Source organism: Cervus elaphus, chromosome 24 (assembly GCF_910594005.1).
Source record: "Cervus elaphus chromosome 24, mCerEla1.1, whole genome shotgun sequence".
NCBI lineage: Eukaryota > Metazoa > Chordata > Mammalia > Artiodactyla > Cervidae > Cervus > Cervus elaphus.
The window spans coordinates 63,473,482-63,495,621 of record NC_057838.1 but is presented as its reverse complement, the minus strand read 5'-3'; the positions used below and the strand labels follow the sequence as shown (position 1 = coordinate 63,495,621).

Sequence of the window (22,140 nt, the reverse complement as noted above, 5' to 3'; positions counted from 1 at the left end):
CCTCTCTGTGGCTCAACACCGGGGCCCCCGTGTCTGGAGCCCCGCCCTGGCTCTGGTCTCATGCAGCAGCCCCGTGTGTCTGTTGCACTTGGCTGTTTTCTGAGAAACTGCAAGTCCATTCCTCTACAAAGCAGGCGAGGCTGGTGAGACCCCTGCTTTTTACAGTTGAGGAATCTGAAGTCTGGACAGGGAAAAAGATTGCCCGAGATCCCCTGGGGAGTCGGGCAGAGCTGGGGCCAAGGGCCCCATGGGGCTGAAACATAGTCTAGCACCTGCTGACGCACTGTCCAAGCCCTCCTGACCCCTCACCGCCTCAGCAGGGCAGGGTGAAGAAGTCACATGCCTCGGGCTGTTGGGTCTGTCCAGGCTGAGCCCCTGTCCCCACCTGGATCTAGGGGAAAGGGGCAGGGTAGGACTTAAAAGGTCTCGAAGGTTCTTCTGGTTCTAACGTCCTGTGATTGATTGTCCCTAAATCCCCCGACTCCCTGTCAATCATCATGGGTGATGGGGCACTCGCCAGCCTGCCTGCATGTGTGTCTGGCTTGGGTGGGGATGGGTGGAGACCAAGGCCTGTGAACCCACCAGACAGTGGTGGGCAGAGGGCTGCGGCAAAGGTGTTCACTGGTGGATCTTCCCAGCCTCGGCTTCTTCTGGCCTCTCTGTCAGAGTGGGTCTTGCCAAGCTGTTCAGAGGGGGCCTTAAGGTCAGGGTGAAGGTCATGGTAGTTTGGGCAAGGGTAGACACACTGGTGCCCATGTAAGTGTGCCGCCCTCTCGGGGCCCCAAGCCCACTCAGCTACTGGCCTGGGGGCATCTCTTCCTGTCCCTGCACCCCTTTCACTGCAGGGTGCTGCCAGCTGCGACATCCTGGCACCTGCCTCTCCTGACTGCCCCTCCCCACCCCAAGGTACTGGACCAGGACACAGACGCCATTGCGGTCCACGTGGTCAGAGTGCTGACCTGCATCATGAGTGGCTCCCCCTCCGCCAAGGTGAGGCTGCTGTTGTCGCGCTGCAGTAGGGCCGTGGGGTGGAGTTAAATAGAATGGGTCTGGCTGATGTCTGTCAGAGCAAGTGAGCTGGGGAGGTGGCCATCCTGCCCTCTGGGGTGCAGATCAGCCCACGGGGCGGGTATGGTCATTAGTCCTGGGAGCTGGGTGTCCTGGCTAGAGGGGAATGGATGCTTGTGGCCGACCACCATCTGCAGCCCTCCGAGGCAGAGCCGTTCCCCCCCATCCCGCCATGGGTCCCCGCCCCTACTATCACTGTGACCCCGAGTCAGAGCTGGGCCAGGGAGCCCTGAACGGTGACGCCTCCTCCAAGGTTCCCTGGGTTGTGAGTGTGCCCTGGGGCCCACATCCATGCTCGCTCCTCTCCCACCCATCCACAGGAGGTGTTTAAGGAGCGCATTGGCTATCCTCACCTGCATGAGGTCCTGCGGAGCCACGGTCCCCCCACCCATCGGCTGTTGCAAGAGCTGCTCAACATGGTGAGGGCAGGGGCTGGGGGTCAGTGTCCCCGTGGGCAGCTAGCACGGAATATGAGCTCTCCGCTTTGGGGGACCATACTAACTGTGGCCCATACACAGTGTGACCTGTATCCTGACCCTGTGTGTCAGGGTCACTGGGGTGAGGAGTCCTTGCTGCATGGGGTCAGAAGCTATTGCCTGTTAGCAAGTCCCAGGACGATGCAGGGAGTCCCACTGTTGGGAGGGTGGCCGGTTCCAGGCCAGTTGCCTGGGGGCTAGCCCATCCTCTCCCCCCGCAGGCTGTGGAGGGTGACCACAGCATGTGTCCGCCACCGCCGATCCGCAATGAGCAGCCAGTGCTGGTGCTGATGAGGTGGCTGCCGACGCTGCCCACGGCCGAGCTGAGGCTCTTCCTAGCCCAGCGCCTCTGGTGGCTCTGTGACAGCTGCCCTGCCAGCCGTGCCACCTGTGTGCAGGCCGGTCTGGTGGGCTGTCTTCTGGAGACACTCAGCGAGGGGGTGGCCCTGGGGGCCTGCTGCCAGGAGCAGTTGTTGGCCCTGCTGCAAGCACTGGGCCACGTGTCGCTAAGGCCCTCGGAGCTGCGTCGCTTGCTTCGCCCACCACCAGGGCTGGACTCGGGGCCAGGCGGAGCAGAGGCTGGGCAGGCCCGCCATGCAGGTGCCATCATCCGCGCACTCTCTGGCATGGCCCGGCGCCAGGGCCCAGCACGAGCCCTACGCTACTTTGACCTCACACCCAGCATGGCGGGCATCATGGTTCCCCCTGTGCAGCGCTGGCCAGGCCCTGGTTTCACCTTCCACGCCTGGCTCTGTCTGCACCCCATGGCTGGAGTGCCTGCCCCCGCCCCCACCCGGCCGCTCCAGCGGAAGCAGCTGTACAGGTAGGTGACGGCCAGGGTTCAGGGCATGCTGCCAGGGTGAGCGGGAGAACCAGCAGGCTTAACTGGCTGGGCCGGCCCTCAGCTTCTTCACCAGCAGTGGCTCGGGGTTTGAAGCCTTCTTCACGGCAGCTGGGACCCTGGTGGTAGCTGTGTGCACCCGGAAGGAGTACTTGACCATGAGCTTGCCTGAAGTGTCCTTCGCCGACTCTGCCTGGGTGAGCCTCCATCCTCACATGGCCTGGGGAGGTGCAGGGAACACCAGGTCCTCACCTGATCTCGTGACTTCTCTTGTAGCACTGTGTGGCCATAGTCCATGTGCCCGGGCGCCGGCCCTTCAGCCAGAACCTGGTGCATGTCTACAAAGACGGCCATCTGGTCAAGACGGCACCCCTTCGCTGCCCTTCCCTTAGTGAGGTGTGCCAGGCAGGGTTTGGGGAGGTTTGGGTAGCTGGGGGGCCTTGCACAGGGTGGCCCTGGAGCCCTTGTTTCCCTCCCCGACCCCACAGGCCTCAGCCTCTGGGGTCTGTGCAGCCTTGGGGGTCCCTGAGGATGGTGGAACCCCAGGCTGTAACATGACCTGACCAACCGCCCCCCAACCCTGGCCCCCACAGCCTTTCTCGTCCTGCTGTATCGGGTCTGCTGGGCACCGCACAACGACCACCACCACGGGGCTGCCTGCGCCACCGGGCCCTGCCGCCCTGGCTCACACACACCCCTCGCTCACCCGCTCCCAGTCAGTCCCGGCCACCGCAGGGCTTGGCTGGGGGTCCGGGCTGGTGGCCCCCCTGCAGGAGGGCAGCATCAGCTCCACCCTTGCCGGCACGCAGGACACTCGGTGGGGCAGCCCCACCTCCCTGGAGGGCGAGCTGGGGGCCGTGGCCATCTTCCATGAAGCCCTGCAGGCGGCCGCCCTGCGCGTCCTGTGCGCCCTGGGTATGCAGCGTGCTCCCCACGCCCCGCCCCAGCCCTACCCCTTGTCCCAGGACCCAAGAGGTTGGGTCTCATGAAGTGTCCAGGCGGAAAGTAGGGCTCCAGTGGGGAGTAGGTACCCCCAAGGGTCTGTCCTCTGATCAGGCTGAGGAGAGGCAGGCTCTGGGTGGGGTCTGGCTGGAAGCCCAGCCAGGTCTGAAGCCCCCTGCCCACCTCCAGGGCCCAATGAGACAGCACCCTTCAAGCCTGAGGGTGAACTGCATGAACTTGGCACCAAGCTGCTCCTCCATTACTCACCTCAGGTATGGGGGGCTGGGCAGTTGGGTCAATCTCCCCCTGGCTCCCGCTCTCTATCTCCTGCCTGCCCCCACCCCCCACTGACCCTTGCTAACCCCTGTTCCCAGGCCTGTAAGAACAACATATGCCTGGACCTGTCCCCTGGCCATGGGCTGGATGGCCGCCTCACGGGCCACAGAGTGGAGACCTGGGACGTGAAGGTCTGTGCCCACGTGGACAGTGTGTGCAGGAAGCGTGAGCATGGGCACTTGTGTGCAGGGTGGGCTGGGGAGTGGCTCTGTGCCCTGGGAGGTCTTGAGGAGACCCAGGATTCCAGGCTGGAGGGTCTGCTGGGGTGGAGGGGGCAGGCATGACGGGGTGCTGCCCTCACGGAGGCCCCCTGCCCACAGGATGTGGTGAACTGTGTGGGAGGCATGGGTGCCCTGCTGCCCCTGCTGGAGCGAGTGGCTGCACAACCCCAGGAAGCTGAGGCAGGTCCAGCAGAAACACATGACCTTGTGGGGCCCGAACTGACCTCTGGCCACAATGCCCAGGGCCTGCTTCTCCCACTGGGCAAGTCCTCAGGTAAAGTGTCCCTGGTGCCGGTGTTGGTGACAGAAGACCTTGGCCTGGCAGGGGGCTGCAGTGCTTGAGGTCTCACAGGCACTGGCAGGCCTTTGATGCACACCTGTCCCCTTCCTGGTGGCGGTAGAGGAGCGAATGGAGAGGAATGCAGTGGCTGCCTTTCTGCTGATGCTGCGGAACTTCCTGCAGGGCCACACCGTGAATCAGGAGGGCCTGGTGCACTGCCAGGGGCCCGCCATCATCGGGGCCCTCCTGCGCAAGGTGAGGCCTGCTGGGGCAGGCGGGGAGGGGACTCCCTCCTCTGACCAAGAGGGTGCTGGTTGGAGGGACCAAGCAGGGGTGCCTGATGCCATCAGTCAGGGAGGGCTTCCTGGGAGAGGTGGCATTTGAAAGGCGGGGCAGCGTTGGGCCGAGAGGGTCTGGAGAAGCACAGGCTGGAGTAGGACGCCCGCACAGGAGGCTGGGAGCTTGTACTTCCGAGGGCAGGGAGCCACCAGAGGGCTTGGAGCAGGCAGGATGTTTGTGTGCGTCTGCCTGTGCAGGGCAGGGTGGAACCTGGGAGGCCTGACAGCGGGTGGACAGGGCTGACGTCTCACCCCAGCTCCTCCCCCACCCAGGTCCCCAGCTGGGCCATGGACATGAATGTGCTCATGTCCGCCCAGCTGCTGATGGAGCAGGTGGCAGCCGAGGGCAGTGGGCCCCTCCTCTACCTGCTCTACCAGCATCTGCTCTTCAACTTTCACCTCTGGACCCTCAGCGACTTCGCTGTGCGCCTGGGTAGGTGTGCCGACTTGGGTGAGGGGATGCCGCCAGCCAGGGTGGCGGTGGACGCTCTCAGAGGTTATAGCCCTGGAGCTGGTCTGAGGGGACGATGACCCTCCCCTGGTCGGGGTGGGGGTGGGGGGGTCTGGCAGTGGCATGGCCCTGTCCTGGAGGATGGAAGGGACCCAGCTCAGCCTGGTGGCCTGAGCCCTCTACTGATGCCCGCTCAGGCCACATCCAGTACGTGTCTAGCATAGTCCGTGAGCACAGACAGAAGCTGCGGAAAAAGTATGGGGTCCAGTTCATCCTTGATGTCCTGCGTGTCCACTACAGGTGAGGCTGGCGGGGGCAGATGGGCTGGGTGCTGATGCTGCAGCCTCCGGACTTGGGGGCAGGTCTGTTCAGCTCCCCAGCTCACCTGCCGGTCTTCCATGTTCTCCCCTCCCTTGCATGCCCTGGTGGTTCCCCTGGCCCTGGTGACGTCACTGCTGGGACCTGCCCAGTCCGCAGCGCGAGCGCCCTCTAGCCGCCGACGACCTGCGCACAGTGCAGACGTCACTCCTGGGCCTGGCGCGGGAGTTTCTAGTGCGGAGCTCTACTGCTGATGACCTGCAGGTGGTGCTAAACTTTCTGGTGGCTGCAGGTGATGATGGCCAGGTAGGCTGGAGGTTGGCAGAGGTGAAGCCTGAGTGAGGGGTGGAGCGTGGACCATGTTGCGGGGCTGGAGCGCTCAGCGTGAGCCTTTGTGTCCCCAGGTGGTGGGTGCGCTCGACCTGCTGCTGGCTCTGCTGCAGGGCTCCCCAGCACAGGAGTCTCTGGCTGTCTTCCTGCTGGAGCCAGGAAACCTTGAGGTGCTGTTGGCACTGCTGGTGAGGCCAAGGCCCATGCCCTTGCTGCCCGACCGAGTCTGCAAGGTACACCCAGCTGCCCCCCAACCCTACATCCTCATTCACTGGGGCCGCTGCCTGAGTCCAGGGAGGGGCAGAAGGCCTTGGGCTGGTGGGTGGAGCTGTCTTTGCAGGCCTCTCTTGTAGCCCCACCCCTGTGTGGTGGCTTACCCTCCTACAGTAACTCCTTCCCCTTGATGACGACCCCCACACAGATCCTGCGCAGACTGCAACAGAATGAGCGCTTACCTGAGCGTAGTCGCCAGCGGCTCCGGCTGCGAGAGTGTGGTATCCAGGGTCTCGTTGCCTGCCTGCCTGAGGGTGCCGTTTCCCCCCAGCTCTGCCAGGGCCTCTACAAGCTGTTCCTGGGGGCAGGTACAATCTGGGTGGGGCCAAGAGGCAGGCCAGGTAGAGGGATGACACAGATTCAGGGCAGGTGGGAATCGGGAAGGTGTTGGTCCAAGGGCTGAGGCTGAGCCAGCAGTGGGGCACAGTCCCCCTCTGGGGTCAGTCCCTCAGGTCTTTTCTGGCCATCTTCCCAGATTGCCTGAACCTCTCTGATCTGTTGGCTGTGGTGCAGCTGTCCCTCCAGGCCGACCTCAGCGTCCGCCTGGACATTTGTCGTCAGGTGAGTGGAAAGTGAAAGCTTTGTTGGGGGTTGTGGGGTGGCTTCCACCCTGAGGGCTTTGCCTGCCTGGGATGAGGGGTCTCTGCAGGCCTCCGGTGCAAAGGCCCCTGGAGGAGGGGCTGGGGCAGGCTGTCGAGTGAGTCCCTTACTTCCTGTGCCCTGGCCCGGCAGCTCTTCCACCTCATCTACGGACAGCCAGACATAGTGCGGCTGCTGGCCCGCCAGGCCGGTTGGCAGGATGTGCTGACCCGGCTGTTTGTCCTGGAGGCTGTCACAGCCGGCAGTCCCCTGCCCTTCACCCCTGAGCCACCCACCTCCCCGGAGCCAGCCTTACACAAGCCACCCACCGAGTCGCCTGAGCCTTCAGACGTCTTCCTGCCCCCAGAGGCCCCTGACCCTGACGCCTTTTATCACGCCCTCTCCCCGTTCGCCACCCCCTTTGAGCTGGGCCTGGAGCGGGCCAGTGTGAGCTCAGGGAATACTGCCGGTGGTGGCAGCGGCAGTGGGACTGTCACTCCAGCCAGCCAGCCTGGCACACCATCCCCGCTCGATGGACCCCGGCCCTTCCCTATGGCCCAGGGCCGCCACAGCTCCAGTCTCTCCAACGTGCTGGAGGACGGCAGCCTGCCAGAGCCCACCATCAGTGGGGATGACACCTCCAATACCAGCAACCCTCAGGTGAGGCAGGCCCTGAGGTGGGGCTCCTTGGGGACCCAGGGCAGCCAGTGGAGCTTTTCCAGAGGTGTGGTACTGTTTGACATCAGGGCTGTGACGGCCAGTCGGGTCCAGCGCTGCCCCCTCATAACTTCCCTCTGCAATGTGTCCTGAGGGGTGGCGGGTATTCCAGAACAGGGCAAGTTGTGTTGAGACAGTTGGGGTCACTCGCCAGACTTTGGAAGGCCCTTGAGAGCCTGTGGGACATGGGCTTTTCAGGGCCGATGAGCAGCATTGCTTTAAGAGGCCTGCCTTGTGCTTCTGGATCTGGGGAGGGCCCTCTGCTTATTCAGTGGCATTCTTCCAGAGGGTTCCAGGATAGTCCTTGAGGCCTGTGAGGTAACCATGTGAACTGCCTCATCTCCTCTTAGGAGTCCTGGAACCCCAGGATCCTCCCCGGAACTCAGGCGGTGGTGGAGTCCCACACTGTTTGTCTAGGCCCTCAGCAGCACACTGGCTGGGCCGTTGGCCAAAGGCTCGGCCTCCTGCTGTCCCTATTAATTGGTGGGCAGAGGTGCTGAACAGGGATGGTGGTGGGGCAGTGATTCCCTCCCTCCCCAGCCCGCACTCCACACGCCCCCTGTGTCTGCAGCAAACCTGTGAGGAGGAGCTCTGTAACCTGCTCACCAACGTGCTGTTCTCGGTGACGTGGCGGGGTGTGGAGGGCAGTGACGAGGCCGCCTGGCGGGACCGTGGCCAGGTCTTCTCCGTGCTCACCCAGCTGGGGGCCTCAGCCACGCTGGTGCGCCCACCAGACTGCATCAAGCGCAGGTGAGGGAGAGGGGCCGCGGGGAAGCCTGGGGGCCTGGAAGGCGGTCAGGTAGACCCCAGAGTCCCCATCTCCTTCCAGCCTCCTGGAGATGATGCTGGAGTCAGCCCTGACTGACATCAAAGAGGCCCCCCCTGGGGTCCTGGCCAGTCTCACCCAGCAGGCACTTTGGCTGCTGCGTCTGCTGCAGGACTTCCTATGCGCCGAGGGCCATGGTAACCAGGAGCTGTGGAGTGAGAAGGTATGGCAGCTCAGGGCAGAAGCACTGTGTTCACATGCCCCGAGGGTGCCTGGTCTGCAAAGTGGATTAGTACACATGTGCAGTCATGGGGAACTCAGATCTGGTATCTGTGAGCAGGTCTATCTGTATGTGCAAATGCTCTCTGGCCCCCAGCCCAAACCTTACCTCCCTCTCTCCTCATGGGCTTCTGGCCTCATCTGGTGACGGCCACCTGGAATATATGGTGTGTGGCAGCTCTTCGAAGGAGTGTGTAGCCTGCTGGATCGCCTGGGAGCCTGGCCACACCTGGCCAATGGCACGGCAGACCTCCGAGAGATGGCGCAGATCGGCCTGCGCCTGGTGCTCGGCTACATCCTGCTGGAGGACCCGCAGGTGAGCGAAGGGTGACTGTGGGGGGAGGGTGTGCAGGGGGTCTAGGGAGCTCGGGGAGCAGCTGGTGACACCCCCGCCCGTACGTCTGCAGCTGCATGCCCAAGCCTACGTGAAGCTGCACGCGCTGCTGCAGACCACAGTGCCCATGCGCCGAGAGGAGGCTTCCTACGTGCTCTCCAAGCTGGAGGCGGCGCTGGCGCGGGCGCTGAACACCTCCCCCTCAGAGACCCCCACCGAGAACGGGGAGCCCCCAGCCTCCTCCGCTGCTGCAGAGCGCTGCTCGTGGTTGGTGCCGCTGGTGCGCACGCTGCTGGACCGCGCCTACGGCCCGCTGGGGCTGCAGTGGGGGCTGCCTTCCCTGCCGCCCACCAACGGGAGCCCCACCTTCTTTGAGGACTTCCAGGCCTTCTGTGCCACCCCCGAATGGCGTCACTTCATTGACAAGCAGGTGCCTGGGGCCAGGGGCATGGGCAAAGAAGTGGGGGCTGGGGGCTCACATCTAGCACAGTCTTCTCCCTCTGTCCGGTTCTCCAGGTGCAGCCCACCATGTCGCAATTCGAAATGGACACCTACGCTAAGAGCCACGACCTCATGTCGGGCTTCTGGAACGCCTGCTACGACCTGCTTATGAGCAGTGGGCAGCGGCGCCAGCGGGAGCGGGCACACAGCCGTCGGGCCTTCCAGGTGTGTGACCCGCCCTGAGGGCAGGGAGCAGCTCCACACGTGGGCCCTCTGTGGGCCCAGAGGACAGCTGCTGGGACAGAGAGGAGAGGAGCCGGAAGCGCCCAGCGGGCCTCACCTGTTCCTCCGCCCCCACCCCGCAGGAGCTGGTGCTGGACCCTGCGCAGAGGCGGGCGCGCTTCGAGGGGCTGCGATACGCGGCGGCGCTGAAGCAGCAGGCGGCGCAGCACTCCACCGCCCTGCTGCACTGGGGGGCGCTGTGGCGCCAGCTCGCCAGCCCCTGTGGGGCCTGGGCCCTGAGGTGGGCGGGGCTCAGGGCGGAGTCTGGTGGGCTGGCTGGGGCTTGGGAGGGAGGGGCCAGGAGAGTGTCTTTGAGGAGAAAACTGGGAGGAAAGCAGAGGGGTCTGTAACCCTCTGCCTCCAACTCATGACCTTAAGTGGGGTCATATCTGTAGGGATCCGCCCACCCCCCACTGGAAGCTCTCTAGTGCTGAGACCTACTCGCGCATGCGTCTGAAGCTGGTGCCCAACCATCACTTCAACCCTCACCTGGAAGCCAGTGCCCTACGCGACAACCTGGGTGAGAGGGTGTGCCGAGCTGAGTCCACCCAACCTCATGGCCCTATCTTGTCTTTGGCTGAGCACCCTTGGGCCCATTGCAGGAGAGGCCCCCCTGACACCCACGGAGGAGGCCTCACTGCCTCTCGCTGTGACCAAAGAGGCCAAAGTCAGCAGCCTACCCGAGGAGCTGCAGGAAGACCAGCTGGGCGAGGACGAGCTGGCTGCACTGGAGACCCCGTGAGTGGGGCTGGGAAAGAGCTGCCCAGGGCAAGGGGGCCAGTCCAGTGTGTGCTTGCCAGAGGCAGAGGGATTGACTCCTCAGTCTACTTGCCCTCCTGCTGTGGGGCTAACCACCCCAAAGGGATGGTCCAGAATCAGGTGGGAGGGTTAGGCAGATTTGTAAGAGGGTGGAGAGTTGCTGTTTGATGGCCAGGCACCCCAGAGCAGGACTGAGAAACCAGACCAGGATGTGGACCCATGGGAGTGGGCAGATGCTGAGTGAGGGGAAGCTGGCGACAGGGGTTGGTGTCCTGGCAGGAACTTCAGAGGCCCAGGTTTCAGGGTACAGACTGGGGCCAGTCTGGACCATCGGCAGCTCCTCCCTCTCCTATGGGATCATGAGCAGTGTGCCTCCTGACTTAGTGGTACTTTGAGAGTGTGGTCCTTGGGTTGGTCGGGAATGGGGGTCCCAGAGCCTCATGCCAAAAGTGGGTGCTGGCCCCCAGGTTGGAGGCCGCAGAGCTGGATGAGCAGCGTGAGAATCTGGTGCTGTCAGCTGAGTGCCAACTGGTCACCGTGGTGGCTGTGGTCCCAGGGCTGCTGGAGGTCACCACCCAGCACGTGTATTTCTACGACGGCAGCACCGAGCGGGTCGAAACTGAGGAGGGTGTGTTCTGCTGGAGCAGGGTGGAGGGCCGGCAGGGAGGGGGCTGGGGGCTGGTGGGGCTGGGGCGGGTGGCTCCAGCCCCCGCTTTCCACCCCCACAGGCGTTGGCCATGACTTCCGGCGCCCCCTGGCCCAGCTGCGCGAGGTCCACCTGCGGCGTTTCAACCTGCGCCGCTCAGCTCTCGAGCTCTTCTTCATTGATCAGGCCAACTACTTCCTCAACTTCCCCTGCAAGACGGGTGGGGCCGCAGCCTCATCCCCTTCCCAGGCCCCCAGGCCGCAGCCCTCCCTCATCCCACCCCACACCCAGGTGCGGAACCAGGTGTACTCCTGGCTCCTTCGTCTGCGACCCCCTACCCAAGGCTACCTGAGTAGCCGCTCCCCCCAGGAGATGCTGCGCGCCTCAGGCCTTACGCAGGTGAGAGCCCTGGAGGGTGGGGGTCTGGTGAGGTCAGGGCCCCGCCACTGGGGAGAGTGCTTGCAGCCCGCCGGCTCACCTCATATCCTTGCTACCCAGAAATGGGTGCAGCGAGAGATCTCCAACTTCGAGTACTTGATGCAGCTCAACACCATCGCGGGGCGGACGTACAACGACTTGTCTCAGTACCCTGTGGTGAGGGCCTGCTCCCCCTCCACCCACCCTCTGCTCCGCCAGCGCTGGTCCACCCAAGTGTGGGTGCTGACTGTGGGCCAAGCCCTGAGCTCAGTCCTGGGCAGGTGCTACCTGAGGCTTGGCCTCTGTTCCCAGATCAGTTCCCCATGCCCTGTTTCCCCCACGCACACCCAGCCCCACTCCCTTCCCCTCTTGGCCTCTGTTCTTGAAGGTTCTTGAGATCCTGTCCCAGACAGTCCCTCTTGCTCCCCTGAAGCCCCTCCCCATGGTGTGCCCCCACCTGTGGGCTCCGCCCATCTTCCTGAGAGTGAGGGTGAGGGCAGGGCAGGCTGGCCAGGTAGGCCATCAGGACCCTCATGCAGCTCCTGCCCGGGTGGGCGGCCAGTTCCCTTGGGTCCTACAGGACTACGTGTCCCCAACCTTGGACCTCAGCAACCCAGCTGTCTTCCGGGACCTGTCCAAGCCCATCGGTGTGGTGAACCCCAAGCACGCCCAGCTTGTGAAGGAGAAGTGAGTGCGTGAGTGAGGCTGGGCTCGGGGTTGGGGTGGACCGGGGAGGGCTTCTGCTGATTCCCCCCCGACCGTGGCTCTAGGTATGAGAGCTTCGAGGACCCCGCGGGCACCATCGACAAGTTCCACTACGGCACCCACTACTCCAATGCGGCGGGCGTGATGCACTACCTCATCCGCGTGGAGCCCTTCACCTCCCTGCATGTCCAGTTGCAGAGTGGCCGGTACGCAGGGGCAGGCAGACGGTGTGGGGTGGTGGGCAGGGTGGATGAGGGAAGGGTGGGTCTTCCAGGCATCCTAGACAGGCTGGCTCCCTGCTTGCCCAGGGCTACACCTTTTCCTTCCCTGTCTCCCTTCTCGCCGCCTCACTTTGGCCCGTGCCCCTCCCCAGCTTCGACTGCTCGGACCGGCAGTTCCACTCAGTGGCAGCAGCCTGGCAAGCCCGCCTGGAGAGCCCCGCCGACGTGAAGGAGCTCATCCCAGAGTTCTTCTACTTCCCCGATTTCCTGGAGAACCAGAACGGTAGGCGCTGGGTGGGGGCGGGAAGCGTGGAGATGGAGGGTGGCCGGGGAGCCGGTGAAGAAGGCTCAGCGAGACAGCTGACCCAGCCTTCCGTGCCAGGCTTTGACCTGGGCTGCCTCCAGCTGACCAACGAGAAGGTCGGTGACGTGGTGCTGCCCCCGTGGGCCAGCTCTCCTGAGGACTTCATCCAGCAGCACCGCCGGGCGCTGGTGAGATGTGCGCACACATCCTGGCGGGTGGCCAAGGGGAGGGCCGAGGCGGAGGGTCCATTGTTCCCGGACTGACAGCCGCCTCCCTGCCCCCAGGAATCAGAGTATGTATCTGCCCACCTGCACGAGTGGATCGACCTCATCTTTGGCTACAAGCAGCGGGGGCCAGCTGCGGAGGAGGCCCTCAATGTCTTCTATTACTGCACCTATGAGGGTGAGCAGTGCCCTGGACACCGGTGGGGGTCGGGGTGCAGAGGAGGGGGCGTGCAGGGGGCGCAGAAGGAGTCCTGACTGCCCGCCCCTGCCACCCCCCACCTGCCAATGCTCAGGGGCTGTGGACCTGGACCAGGTGGCAGATGAGCGGGAGCGGAAGGCGCTGGAGGGCATCATCAGCAACTTCGGGCAGACGCCCTGTCAGCTGCTGAAGGTAAAGCCGGCTGGGAAGACTGTGGTCAGGGAGGCCCTGGCCGCGGTGCTGAACGGTTCCTTGCCCACAGGAGCCCCATCCGGCTCGGCTTTCCGTTGAGGAAGCAGCCCAGCGCCTTGCACGTCTGGACACTAACTCACCTAGCATCTTCCAGCACCTGGACCAGCTGAAGGCCTTCTTTGCAGAGGTGAGAGGAGGCAGGGTCTCAGCTTCCTACCCGGTGAAGTTCATTTAATTCCATGGTCCTTGCCAGCCTCTTGGAAATGGAAAACCTAAATCAAAGTCCCTGATATTAAGACATCTTAGAAATAAGAGGTAAACATCACTGAGGGTGGGGTGCTGTCTTCAGGAGGGAGGGTCAGGCCAGGTTGACTCACCTGATCATCCTTAGGGAGAGCAGAAGGAGGGCATCCTGCCTCAAGACTCTCCTCGCCTTCCTGCCTGCATCCCAGAAGGCCCCCAGCTCTAAAGTGTTCAGGCTCTCCTCTCCTCATGCTAGCAGGCCCGGAGATGTGGAGTCGTGGGGTGGGATGACCAAGGTTGAAACCAAGCTTGAAGGGTCTTCCTTGTCCATCTGGTTTCTCACTCTTCCTGAGATGCCCTGAAGGCCCCCTGGCCTCTGCGTGTTTCTCAGAGTGACCTCTGCCTCTGTAATGCGACAACCTGGGGGGGAGGGCCAAGAAGGTAGCATGCCGGGGGCTCTAGCCGGCTACTCGGGTAGCTAGTCCCGCCCTGCCCCTGCAGGTCATCAGCGATGGCGTGCCGCTGGTGCTGGCCCTGGTCCCCCACCGGCAGTCTCACTCTTTCATCACGCAGGGCTCCGCAGACCTGTTGGTAAGTGCCCCAGGCCGGGCCCCACCTCAGCTCCACCCCCGACTCAGCCCCAGCCCACTTCTGTCCTCTCTCGCCCAGGTGACCGTGAGTGCCAGTGGGCTGCTGGGGACTCACAGCTGGCTGCCCTATGACCGAAACATAAGCAACTACTTCAGCTTCAGCAAAGACCCCACCATGGGCAACCCCAAGTAGGACAGAGGGTTGTGGGCCAGGGTGGGCTCTAAATGCTCTGGCCAAGGTCTCTGAAGGAGAGGGTCTCCTGTGTAGCCTGGCCTCACCTGTGGTCCTCCTCACTGGGTCAGGATGCAGCGACTGCTGAGCGGCCCCTGGGTTCCAGGCGGTGGTGTGAGCGGGCAGGCCCTGGCAGTGGCCCCTGACGGAAAGCTGCTGTTCAGTGGCGGCCACTGGGACGGCAGCCTGCGAGTGACTGCGCTGCCCCGGGGCAGGCTGCTCAGCCAGCTCCGCTGCCACCTCGGTACGCGCCGCCTGGGGGCCCGGGGTGTGCGGGGGGGCACAGGGCTCCGGGCGGGCCAGGGAGGGATAACTGTTCTGTTTCCCCTCTTCCCCCCTCCCCTCCCTCTTCCCCGTCCCGTCCCCTCCCTCTCCTCCTCACCCCCATGCAGATGTAGTAACCTGCCTTGCGCTGGACACCTGTGGCATCTACCTCATCTCAGGCTCCCGAGACACCACATGCATGGTGTGGCGGCTCATGCAGCAGGTGTGCTGGGTGGCAGCCCCGTGGGGCCCCCTTGGTCCAGATCTGCGGCCCATCTGCCCCTCAGCAGGCCTGCAGTCCTACCCTGCTCTCTTCCCCTTCCTACTGCTACCATGAGCAAGTCTGGGACTCCAGCTGTCTGACTTTGAACCAGACCTTCACTTTTCTGAGCTTTTAGCCTCCTCACTCTGGGGCCAAGGTGGTGGGGTGCCCCAGTCCTGAGCCAGCCCTGGTGTTCCCCACAGAGTGGTCTCTCGGTGGGGCTGGCATCAAAGCCCGTGCAGGTCCTATATGGGCATGAGGCTGCTGTGAGCTGTGTGGCCATCAGCACTGAACTTGACATGGCAGTGTCCGGATCTGAGGTGTGTGTCTGCCTGTGCCCAGGGGAGGCTGTTTGCTGGGCCCTGCCCCTGGAGCTCAGACACCTGTGCCCAGCACCCTAAGCCGCCTTCCTGCAGGATGGAACTGTGATCATCCACACCGTACGCCGTGGCCAGTTTGTGGCCACACTCAGCCCTCCAGGAAGCACGTTGCCTGGACCTGTGTCCCACCTGGTGCTGGGGTCTGAGGGCCAGATTGTGGTGCAGAGCTCAGCACGGGAGCGTCTGGGGGCTCAGGTATGGGAAAGGGGCACCCAGCCAAGATGGGGGGCTGGGATTCTGTCCTTGCTAACACTTCCTGCTTCCTGCAGGTCACCTACTCCTTGCACCTGTACTCAGTGAATGGGAGGTTGCGGGCTTCACTGCCCCTGGTGGAGCAGCCCACAGCCCTCGCGGTGACAGAGGACTTTGTTCTGCTGGGCACAGCCCAGTGTGCCCTGCACATCCTCCACTTGAACAAGTGAGCCTCACTATTTATGGGTTTGTGATCCCTCAGTTCAGTTCAGTTCAGTCGCTCAGTCGTGTCTGACTCTGCAACCCCATGGACTGCAGCATGCCAGGCCTCCCTGTCCATCACCAACTCCTGGAGCTTACTCAGACTCATGTCCATCGAGTGGGTGATGCCATCCAATCATCTCATCCTCTGTCGTCCCCTTCTCCCCCAGCCTTCAATCTTTCCCAGCATCAGGGTCTTTTCCAATGAGTCAGTTCCTCACATCAGGTGGCCAAAGTATTGGAGCTTCAGCTTCAGCATCAATCCTTCCAAGGAATAGTCAGAACTGATTTCCTTTAGGATGGACTGGTTGGATATCCTTGAAGTCCAAGAGACTCTGAAGAGTCTTTTCCATCACCACAGTTCAAAAGCATCGATTCTTCAGTGCTCAGCTTTCCCTGTAGTCCAACTCTCACATCTATACATGACTACTGGAAAATCCATAGCTTTGGTTGCCAAACTGATGTCTTTGCTTTTTAATATGCTGTGATCCCTCAGGTGGTGGTTTTTGGCAGAGGGACACTAGGAGGTGCCCCGTGGACCCTCACCCTTTTACATGCCTGTGGACACATTCTTCAAGGCCTGTCTCTGTCCTCCCATCCCCCACTGGGGAGATCTTGCCCTGGGCCTCCCTTAGGCACACACTTGTGCAAGACCCCTTTATTTGTCAGAATTTTCCTCCAGCCGTCCTTCAAATGAGGACTGGGAGGTGGATGGGAGAATGAAGAGACAACTATGTGCTGGATGCAAAACTCCTTGCAGTTGTGAGTTTGTACATATCACCTCCTTCCCTCCCTCCAGACTGCTGCCAGCCGCTCCTCCCCTGCCCATGAAGGTGCCAATCCGCAGCGTGGCTGTGACCAAGGAGCGCAGCCACGTGCTCGTGGGGCTGGAAGACGGCAAGCTCATCGTGGTGGGCGCAGGGCAGCCCTCAGAGGTAAGGATGTGGGCAGGGCGGGCCTTGCACAGGGTGGAACGCTGATCCTGGCTGACCCATCCCTGCTCCCACTAGGTGCGCAGCAGCCAGTTTGCGCGGAAGTTGTGGCGGTCCTCCTCCCGGCGCATCTCCCAGGTGTCCTCTGGGGAGACAGAGTACAACCCTGGAGAGGCGCGCTGACAGCCCGCCCCGCCCCGCCCCCAGCGGGCTTCGCTTCAGTAGACCCCGCCCCGGAGCCCGCGGGGAACACCAGGCCCACACCCAGGCGGGGGTGGGCGGGGCCCCACCTCTGCCCAGCTCAGGGATTGGCGGGCGATGTCACTCCAGGAAATCTTGCCCCTCGCCGGCAGAGGGGCCGCCCGGAGTCCCAGCACTGGCCCCAGCGGCCGCACAGCACTTTTTGCACAGTCTGGGGTGGGGAGCCCAGGCTCCCAATCCCCGGTCCCGGCGGAGCACAGGGGCCGGGCTGTGGCCTTAATCCTAAGGGCGGCCCCCCGCTCTCGCATCTCAGCAATAAACATGGACTAGTTTTGTAGCTGTTCTGCCTCCGAGCATGTGTGCGCGCGTCTCCACCGGCCCTGGCCACTGCCCTGGGCTGGCGTCCCCTGGTCCATGAGCACCCACGCTGCACCATTCCCCAGCCCCCCCACTACGCCACCCCTGTCCCTAGGGGCCCCTGCCACTGTTTCTCTGGCAGCTTCACACCCAGTCCCACTTAAGGCTCACCTCCACGCATGTGCGCGTTCCTGGGCCGGGCGGGGCCAGACCGTGGGCGGCCCCGCCCCCATCATCGCCCCGCCCCCTCGGTGTCCAGTCCTCTGCCGCCCGCTTTCGTCTCCGCCGGGTGAAAACCTGGCCTCTCCAGGGACTCCACTGAGTGTTCCCTGCTGGCTTAAGGCCGGGAGGCCCCATCCTGCAGGCAGAGCCGATCCTGGGACCGACGGAGGGTCAGCCACCACAGGTCAGGAGTGGGTTGGGGACACAGCGTCGGGTCTTCCTGGAAGGAGGGAGCCGTGGCTGCCTCTCTGTACCTCCCCCATTCTGGACCCAAAATCCTGCGCGGTTGCGGTGCCAGCATCTGGGTTGGGATGCCTGTGGGAAGTCAGGGTAGTGTGGGCGTTTAGGATGTTGCTGTGTGCGCATGTGTGCATATTTGTGGGCCTCCAGATGGGTGTGTGTGGAGGAGGGGTTGGTAGAGGCTCCAGTCTCGCAGCAGCTTGAGGTGGATTGGGCACAAGGCCTGGCTGTCTCTGCAAGCTAGCGTTAGTCACAGGCTCACCCGCCAACCCCGATCCAGGCAGGGTTCCTTATGTGGTGACAACTGTACATACACATCCTTCATGTTGCAAAGGTGGCCACAGGCTCCATGCCAGACCCACTTGTCTAGTGTGCAGTTTTGCTGTCCACATCCGCCTCTGGCCTTATGGAGGGAAGTGAGTTTGGAGTGCCGGGGTTGGGCCAGACGTGGATGTTGGGGAGTTACGGGACTTTCCCTCAGGTCTCATCTCCATCCCTTTTCCAGGCAAACTCCCCTTCTCTGCCCAGTCCAGGGTCTCTTCCCCAGGCCTCAGGAGGGAGGTCCCAGCAGGATCAGCCCTGTAAGGGTAGGAGGGTCCTGGGACTGCGTGTTCTTCAGAATTCCAGCCTGCAGGCCCTTTCCAAATTCCCAGATAAGAAAGGGCCCAGGTACCTCTGGGCCCACATGCCCTCTGCTTTTGCTGAAACCAAGGAAGCCTCCCATCCTGCCCCTGACCAGGAGGTGAGGGCTGGACACTGACCCTGGAGGCAGAAGTGGGAGTTAGTCACCCCCGGAACTGTGCTCTTCTGAGAACTCTGGGGAGCTCCCATCAGCCAGTGAGTCTCCGCCTGGCTCTGGCTTATGGGGGACGGGAGTCCCCCTGGTCTTCCTGTGCTGTCTCTGGACTCAGATGTGGGGTTTGCCAAGGTCTTTGAGACAACTGCACTCTGGTCTCCTCCAGCTTTGGCCAGCTGGGACCAGCAGTATCAGCTCCACCCCATTTGACACCAGAGGAAACTGGTCCAGATTGGTGAGTGGGAAGGTGGGGAGGTACGCAGCCCTGGAATGCATCAGGATGACATGAGCCAGCAGAGGGGGCAGACTAACCCAAGGGACTCCTGACTTGCAGCCTGAGGAATTCCCCCCTTGTTCCTACACACAGCCCCTGCTAGACTCAGAGAAGAGGTCTCCCAGCTCCTTTTTCTGTGCGCAGCTCACATCACTCCAAAAACCTTTTCTAAGAAGTGCAGCCACTGGGAGCACTGCTAGCTGGTAGAACCATGCTGCAGAACTCCAGCCACAGGGAAGCCGTGGTCCATGTGGGTAAGTACTTTTCGATCCAGGTTTTGGGCACTGGGTAGGATGGGAGGTATCCATGGGCCCCTGGTCTTGCAGACCACATTCAAGTCGTCACAGCTCTGGAGCCTCTTGTGCCCTGCCTGCACTGGATTGTAGGGACAACTGACTTGCTGGCAGAAGTGAGCAGCAGCATTTACTTGCCTTCCAGCTCAGTTTTTTATTTATTTTTGGCTATGCTGGGTCTTTGTTGCCCTGAGGGCTTTTCTCTAGTTGTGGCGAGCAGGGGCTACTCTTCGTTGTGTGTGCGCTTCTGATTGAAATGGTTTCTCTTGTGGAGCACGAACTCTAGACACAGGCTCAATGGTGGTGCACAATGGGCTTAGTTGCTCCGAAGCACAGGGGGTCTTCCCGGATCAGGGCTCAAACTCATGCCTCCTGCATCGGCAGGCTGATTGTTTATCACTGAGCCACCAAGGAAGCCCCTGGTTGTTTTATTTTGTAAAAATTTGCAAGGTCTCCTGTGCACAGAGGCTTCCATAGGGACTAGCATGAATCACTGTGCTTGCACAGACCAGCCTCGGTGGGGGTGAGAGGCCACAGTTTAGTGCCATTGTAGACAGAGGAGGTGCACCAGGAGCCAGAAAAGGGAGAGACTGGGAGAGATCAAGGATGACTTGGAGAAGGTACATCCAGGGCTAGGTGTCCAAGCGTGGCGAGCCAAGGGGAGGCTGTGGGAGGTGATGGTAGGGAATGAGCCAGTCAGCTTTTGATGTCATGGTATGAGCTTTTGTCGCCCCATAGTAGGGGGCTACGATTTCCAGCCTTTCTAGCAGCAAAATTGACTCCTGCTGCTGTCAATCAAGCAAAATTGATTCCTTGCCACTGACCCTGTCTGTCTTTTTCTCCACAGATAAGACCTGGAGGGAGCAGGACAGGGAAGGGGTATGGGCAGTGGCAGGAGGAGCCCTTGCCCCCAGTACCTCCTCCCCATTCTCCCCTGAGCCTCCAGGGGCCTCGGGCAGCATCATCCCTGTCTACTGTGCCCTCCTGGCCACCGTGGTCCTTGGTCTGATCGCCTACGTGGTCTTCAAGTGGTAGGTGGTCTGGGCACTGTCCTGGGGTACCCCCCTCCCCGCCAGCTCGCCATCTCAGTGAAGGCTGGAGCAGGCTGGCAGGTTCCCCCTGCTCCCCACAGCTGGCGCTCACATAAACAAAGGCAGCAGCTGGCCAAAGCTCGGACCGCAGAGCTGGGGGCCCTCAGCAGGGACCACCTGCATGGGGACAGCAGTGTCTTCCGGGACTCTCCAGCCAGCCTGGAGCCCTGTGCCCCCAGCCAAGGTGAGCCCCTTCCCTTCCCTGTTGTCCTTGAGACCTGCCCAGCCCTGTTGTTCCACCGAGTCTGCCTCACCCTCACGTGCCCCTCACGTCTCCCACCCCAGGGCCACCTCCTGAACCTGGCTGCCGGCTTTACCTCCACCTTCCTCGGCAGCAGCAGGAGGAAGTGGAACGGCTCCTGGAGGTGTCGGGTGAACTGGATGACGGCTGGCGGGGTCTGGCGGGCCGTCTGGGCTACCAGGCTGAGGCAGTGGAGACCATGGCCCGGAGCCCGGGGCCCGCCTCTGCCCTGCTGAGGGACTGGGCTGTCCAGGAAGGCAGTGGCGCCACCCTCAGAGTGCTAGCAGACGCCCTCGCTGCCCTGGGTCGTGACGATGTGGTCCGGGCCCTGGGCCCCCCGGCCGAGGGCTGCTCCGTGGTGTGAGTCGTGGCTCCGCAGCCCGGCCTCTCAGGGAACCTGCTCTGGTGCTCCCCACTACCCCCACCTCATGCACCTTGCCCTTCTCGAGCTTCCTGGCATTGGTGACCTCGGCTTGTTCTGTTTCGGGGGGACACACAAGTCCCCTCCCCTCCCCCTGCCTTCCTCCAGGACAGGGGTCAGGACATGGCGGGTGGGGGGAGACAGTCAGACAGGGAGCAGCAGTCCTGCCCCCTGACCCCCACTCTACCTCCCCATGCTTAGTCTCAACTGCTTTTTCTACTTTTGTACCCCACATTAAAGGCAACTCTGGACTGTTGTTCTGGGTCTGTCTGGCTCCGTGGGCCTGTGAGACAGTTGGGTAACTAATGTGGCAGAGGCCCAAGAAAAGGCTGGGGGGGGTCCCTAAGGTGAAAGGCACCCCTGAGTTGGCAGGCAGTGTGCACCCGCAGAAGATGGGTGAGTTCTGCGGGCAGAGTCGAGTTCACATCCTGCATCTGCCATTCCCCAGCTGAAGTGTGTTAGGAAGAACTTTCCTTTTTGAACTTAAGCTTCCTTAGCTGGAGAACAATAGACTAGCACGTTCAGAAGCCTCCCACCTGCTAGGACTCTCAGGACTTAGGTTTGAGACCATTTTCCTCATCTGTGCTGTGACTAGCCTCAAGGGGAGGCTGGAAGCCTGCCCCACTCCTGGGCAGGCAGTAAGAGGCAGACTGGTCCTGGGAAACTAGGACTCTGTTACCAAGGACTTCCAGGCATCTTTAGGTGAGAAAAAGGAAGAAAGTGTTCTCCTTTCAGGACCCACATTTCAGACTCAGGAGAGGGAGGTCCAAAGATACTTCCACACAAGCCAAGGAGAGGCAGGTCATCCCACCTACTTGAGGACAGGGCAGCTTCAGCCAGACCACCTGCACCCCTCACATACGGCCACGCTGAATGCATGAGCGGCAGGTCCATCACTGTGCTTTCAGGGTGTTGCTACAGCGGACAGGCCCTGCCTAAGAAGGAACAATGCTGCATCCTGGCCTCCATCAGGATCGGAGTGCTGAAGAAATACAGCCACCTAAACTCAGCACCGTCCAGGTGCCCAGGCTAGATCCCGTCCCCTTGCGGAGATGTGACCAGTGCTGGCTGTGCTGGGAGGCTGCTGCACCTGCTGTTCCTCAGAGTCTACCAGGGCTGCTTAACCCTGTAACCCATCCTTAAGATCAGGGCAGGTTTGGCACCACCCTCAAGCACCCTCCGGGCACCACCCGGAGATGACCCTTGGGCAATAACCCAGGAGAGAAAGGCTTGGTGTTTGGTCAGCTTTAAACAGGCCAAAGCACTGGAGACATCACACCGGCAGGGAGTTGGCTAGAGGACTGTGAAGGATTAGATCGGCAATGAGTGTGAAATCCTGCATTGAGAGAAATGAATGGGCCCTGGATTAGCCGGTAACCCTCATCACCACTGAGGGGATTTGAGCCTAAAGGTTTCAAAGGGTGAGTGGAAGGGAAAGATTTTGACAAAAACAAACAAACAACAAAACACTCCTGGGGAAATGACGTTAACAGAATGGTCCTTTCTAAAACCTGGCAACTCCCTGGTCACCACCCTTTAACAAAAGGCTGCCTAGATTTCCTGGGAAAATGTGAAACCTGGAGCCTTGTGTAAAAGCATGAGCTGGGCTTGGTTGCAGTGCATATGCCTGCACCTCTGCATGGGAAACCTACCCCAAAGAGAAACACTTCTTTTTAATGTGCTCAAACACATTAGCTGAAACATCTTCC

The 22,140-nt window shown here is 62.0% G+C and overlaps 2 protein-coding genes across 11 annotated transcripts in view; both read left to right on the top strand.

Annotated features, from left to right (window-relative positions):
- The window catches only part of NBEAL2 (neurobeachin like 2), a 30,460-nt gene extending 13,624 nt beyond the window's left edge, over window positions 1-16,836 (top strand). For 6 of the 8 annotated variants that reach the window (XM_043886033.1, XM_043886036.1, XM_043886038.1 and 3 more), the window contains 44 exons: window positions 907-990; window positions 1,389-1,487; window positions 1,766-2,367; window positions 2,450-2,582; window positions 2,662-2,781; window positions 2,979-3,300; window positions 3,517-3,599; window positions 3,702-3,794; window positions 3,984-4,158; window positions 4,286-4,419; window positions 4,776-4,935; window positions 5,151-5,253; window positions 5,424-5,577; window positions 5,676-5,834; window positions 6,023-6,182; window positions 6,350-6,435; window positions 6,607-7,113; window positions 7,742-7,920; window positions 8,000-8,159; window positions 8,394-8,531; window positions 8,623-8,979; window positions 9,066-9,215; window positions 9,356-9,513; window positions 9,668-9,792; window positions 9,875-10,010; window positions 10,499-10,659; window positions 10,760-11,076; window positions 11,176-11,271; window positions 11,657-11,781; window positions 11,865-12,005; window positions 12,173-12,303; window positions 12,403-12,512; window positions 12,609-12,726; window positions 12,842-12,939; window positions 13,010-13,126; window positions 13,684-13,773; window positions 13,852-13,961; window positions 14,076-14,248; window positions 14,397-14,491; window positions 14,734-14,850; window positions 14,947-15,105; window positions 15,180-15,328; window positions 16,163-16,298; window positions 16,374-16,836. In XM_043886033.1, the coding sequence (XP_043741968.1) occupies window positions 907-990; window positions 1,389-1,487; window positions 1,766-2,367; window positions 2,450-2,582; window positions 2,662-2,781; window positions 2,979-3,300; window positions 3,517-3,599; window positions 3,702-3,794; window positions 3,984-4,158; window positions 4,286-4,419; window positions 4,776-4,935; window positions 5,151-5,253; window positions 5,424-5,577; window positions 5,676-5,834; window positions 6,023-6,182; window positions 6,350-6,435; window positions 6,607-7,113; window positions 7,742-7,920; window positions 8,000-8,159; window positions 8,394-8,531; window positions 8,623-8,979; window positions 9,066-9,215; window positions 9,356-9,513; window positions 9,668-9,792; window positions 9,875-10,010; window positions 10,499-10,659; window positions 10,760-11,076; window positions 11,176-11,271; window positions 11,657-11,781; window positions 11,865-12,005; window positions 12,173-12,303; window positions 12,403-12,512; window positions 12,609-12,726; window positions 12,842-12,939; window positions 13,010-13,126; window positions 13,684-13,773; window positions 13,852-13,961; window positions 14,076-14,248; window positions 14,397-14,491; window positions 14,734-14,850; window positions 14,947-15,105; window positions 15,180-15,328; window positions 16,163-16,298; window positions 16,374-16,478 (7,125 nt within the window). In that variant the 3' untranslated portion in view covers window positions 16,479-16,836. Of the gene's footprint in view, window positions 1-845; window positions 991-1,388; window positions 1,488-1,765; window positions 2,368-2,449; window positions 2,583-2,661; window positions 2,782-2,978; window positions 3,301-3,516; window positions 3,600-3,701; window positions 3,795-3,983; window positions 4,159-4,285; window positions 4,420-4,775; window positions 4,936-5,150; window positions 5,254-5,423; window positions 5,578-5,675; window positions 5,835-6,022; window positions 6,183-6,349; window positions 6,436-6,606; window positions 7,114-7,741; window positions 7,921-7,999; window positions 8,160-8,393; window positions 8,532-8,622; window positions 8,980-9,065; window positions 9,216-9,355; window positions 9,514-9,667; window positions 9,793-9,874; window positions 10,011-10,498; window positions 10,660-10,759; window positions 11,077-11,175; window positions 11,272-11,656; window positions 11,782-11,864; window positions 12,006-12,172; window positions 12,304-12,402; window positions 12,520-12,608; window positions 12,727-12,841; window positions 12,940-13,009; window positions 13,127-13,683; window positions 13,774-13,851; window positions 13,962-14,075; window positions 14,249-14,396; window positions 14,492-14,733; window positions 14,851-14,946; window positions 15,106-15,179; window positions 15,329-16,162; window positions 16,299-16,373 lie in introns of those variants that run through there. The other 2 variants (XM_043886039.1, XM_043886040.1) reach the window with 2 other exon arrangements.
- A 267-nt stretch (window positions 16,837-17,103) lies between these two features.
- On the top strand, window positions 17,104-20,687 carry LOC122682831 (death domain-containing membrane protein NRADD-like). Of its 3 annotated transcripts, XM_043886062.1 has the most exons (6): window positions 17,112-17,259; window positions 18,278-18,346; window positions 18,479-18,639; window positions 19,526-19,709; window positions 19,811-19,953; window positions 20,055-20,687. In XM_043886062.1, exons 3-6 carry the CDS (start codon window positions 18,597-18,599, stop codon window positions 20,372-20,374), a joined length of 690 nt encoding a protein of 229 aa, XP_043741997.1. In that variant the 5' UTR covers window positions 17,112-17,259; window positions 18,278-18,346; window positions 18,479-18,596; the 3' UTR covers window positions 20,375-20,687. The 3 variants fall into 3 exon arrangements, with proteins under 3 accessions (XP_043741995.1, XP_043741998.1, XP_043741997.1); XM_043886060.1 differs by lacking the exon at window positions 18,278-18,346 and having other exon boundaries at window positions 17,104-17,259; XM_043886063.1 differs by lacking the exon at window positions 18,278-18,346 and having other exon boundaries at window positions 17,111-17,259; window positions 18,530-18,639.
- Window positions 20,688-22,140: the final 1,453 nt, after the last annotated feature.

Bases quoted from the DNA above. Each gene is read 5' to 3' on its own strand.
- LOC122682831 (XM_043886060.1), top strand. From the start codon at position 18,597: ATGCTGCAGAACTCCAGCCACAGGGAAGCCGTGGTCCATGTGG. The intron at 19,710-19,810 runs GTAGGTGGTCTG...TGCTCCCCACAG, and splicing joins GCCTACGTGGTCTTCAAGTG to CTGGCGCTCACATAAACAAA. The intron at 19,954-20,054 runs GTGAGCCCCTTC...CTCCCACCCCAG, and splicing joins GCCCTGTGCCCCCAGCCAAG to GGCCACCTCCTGAACCTGGC.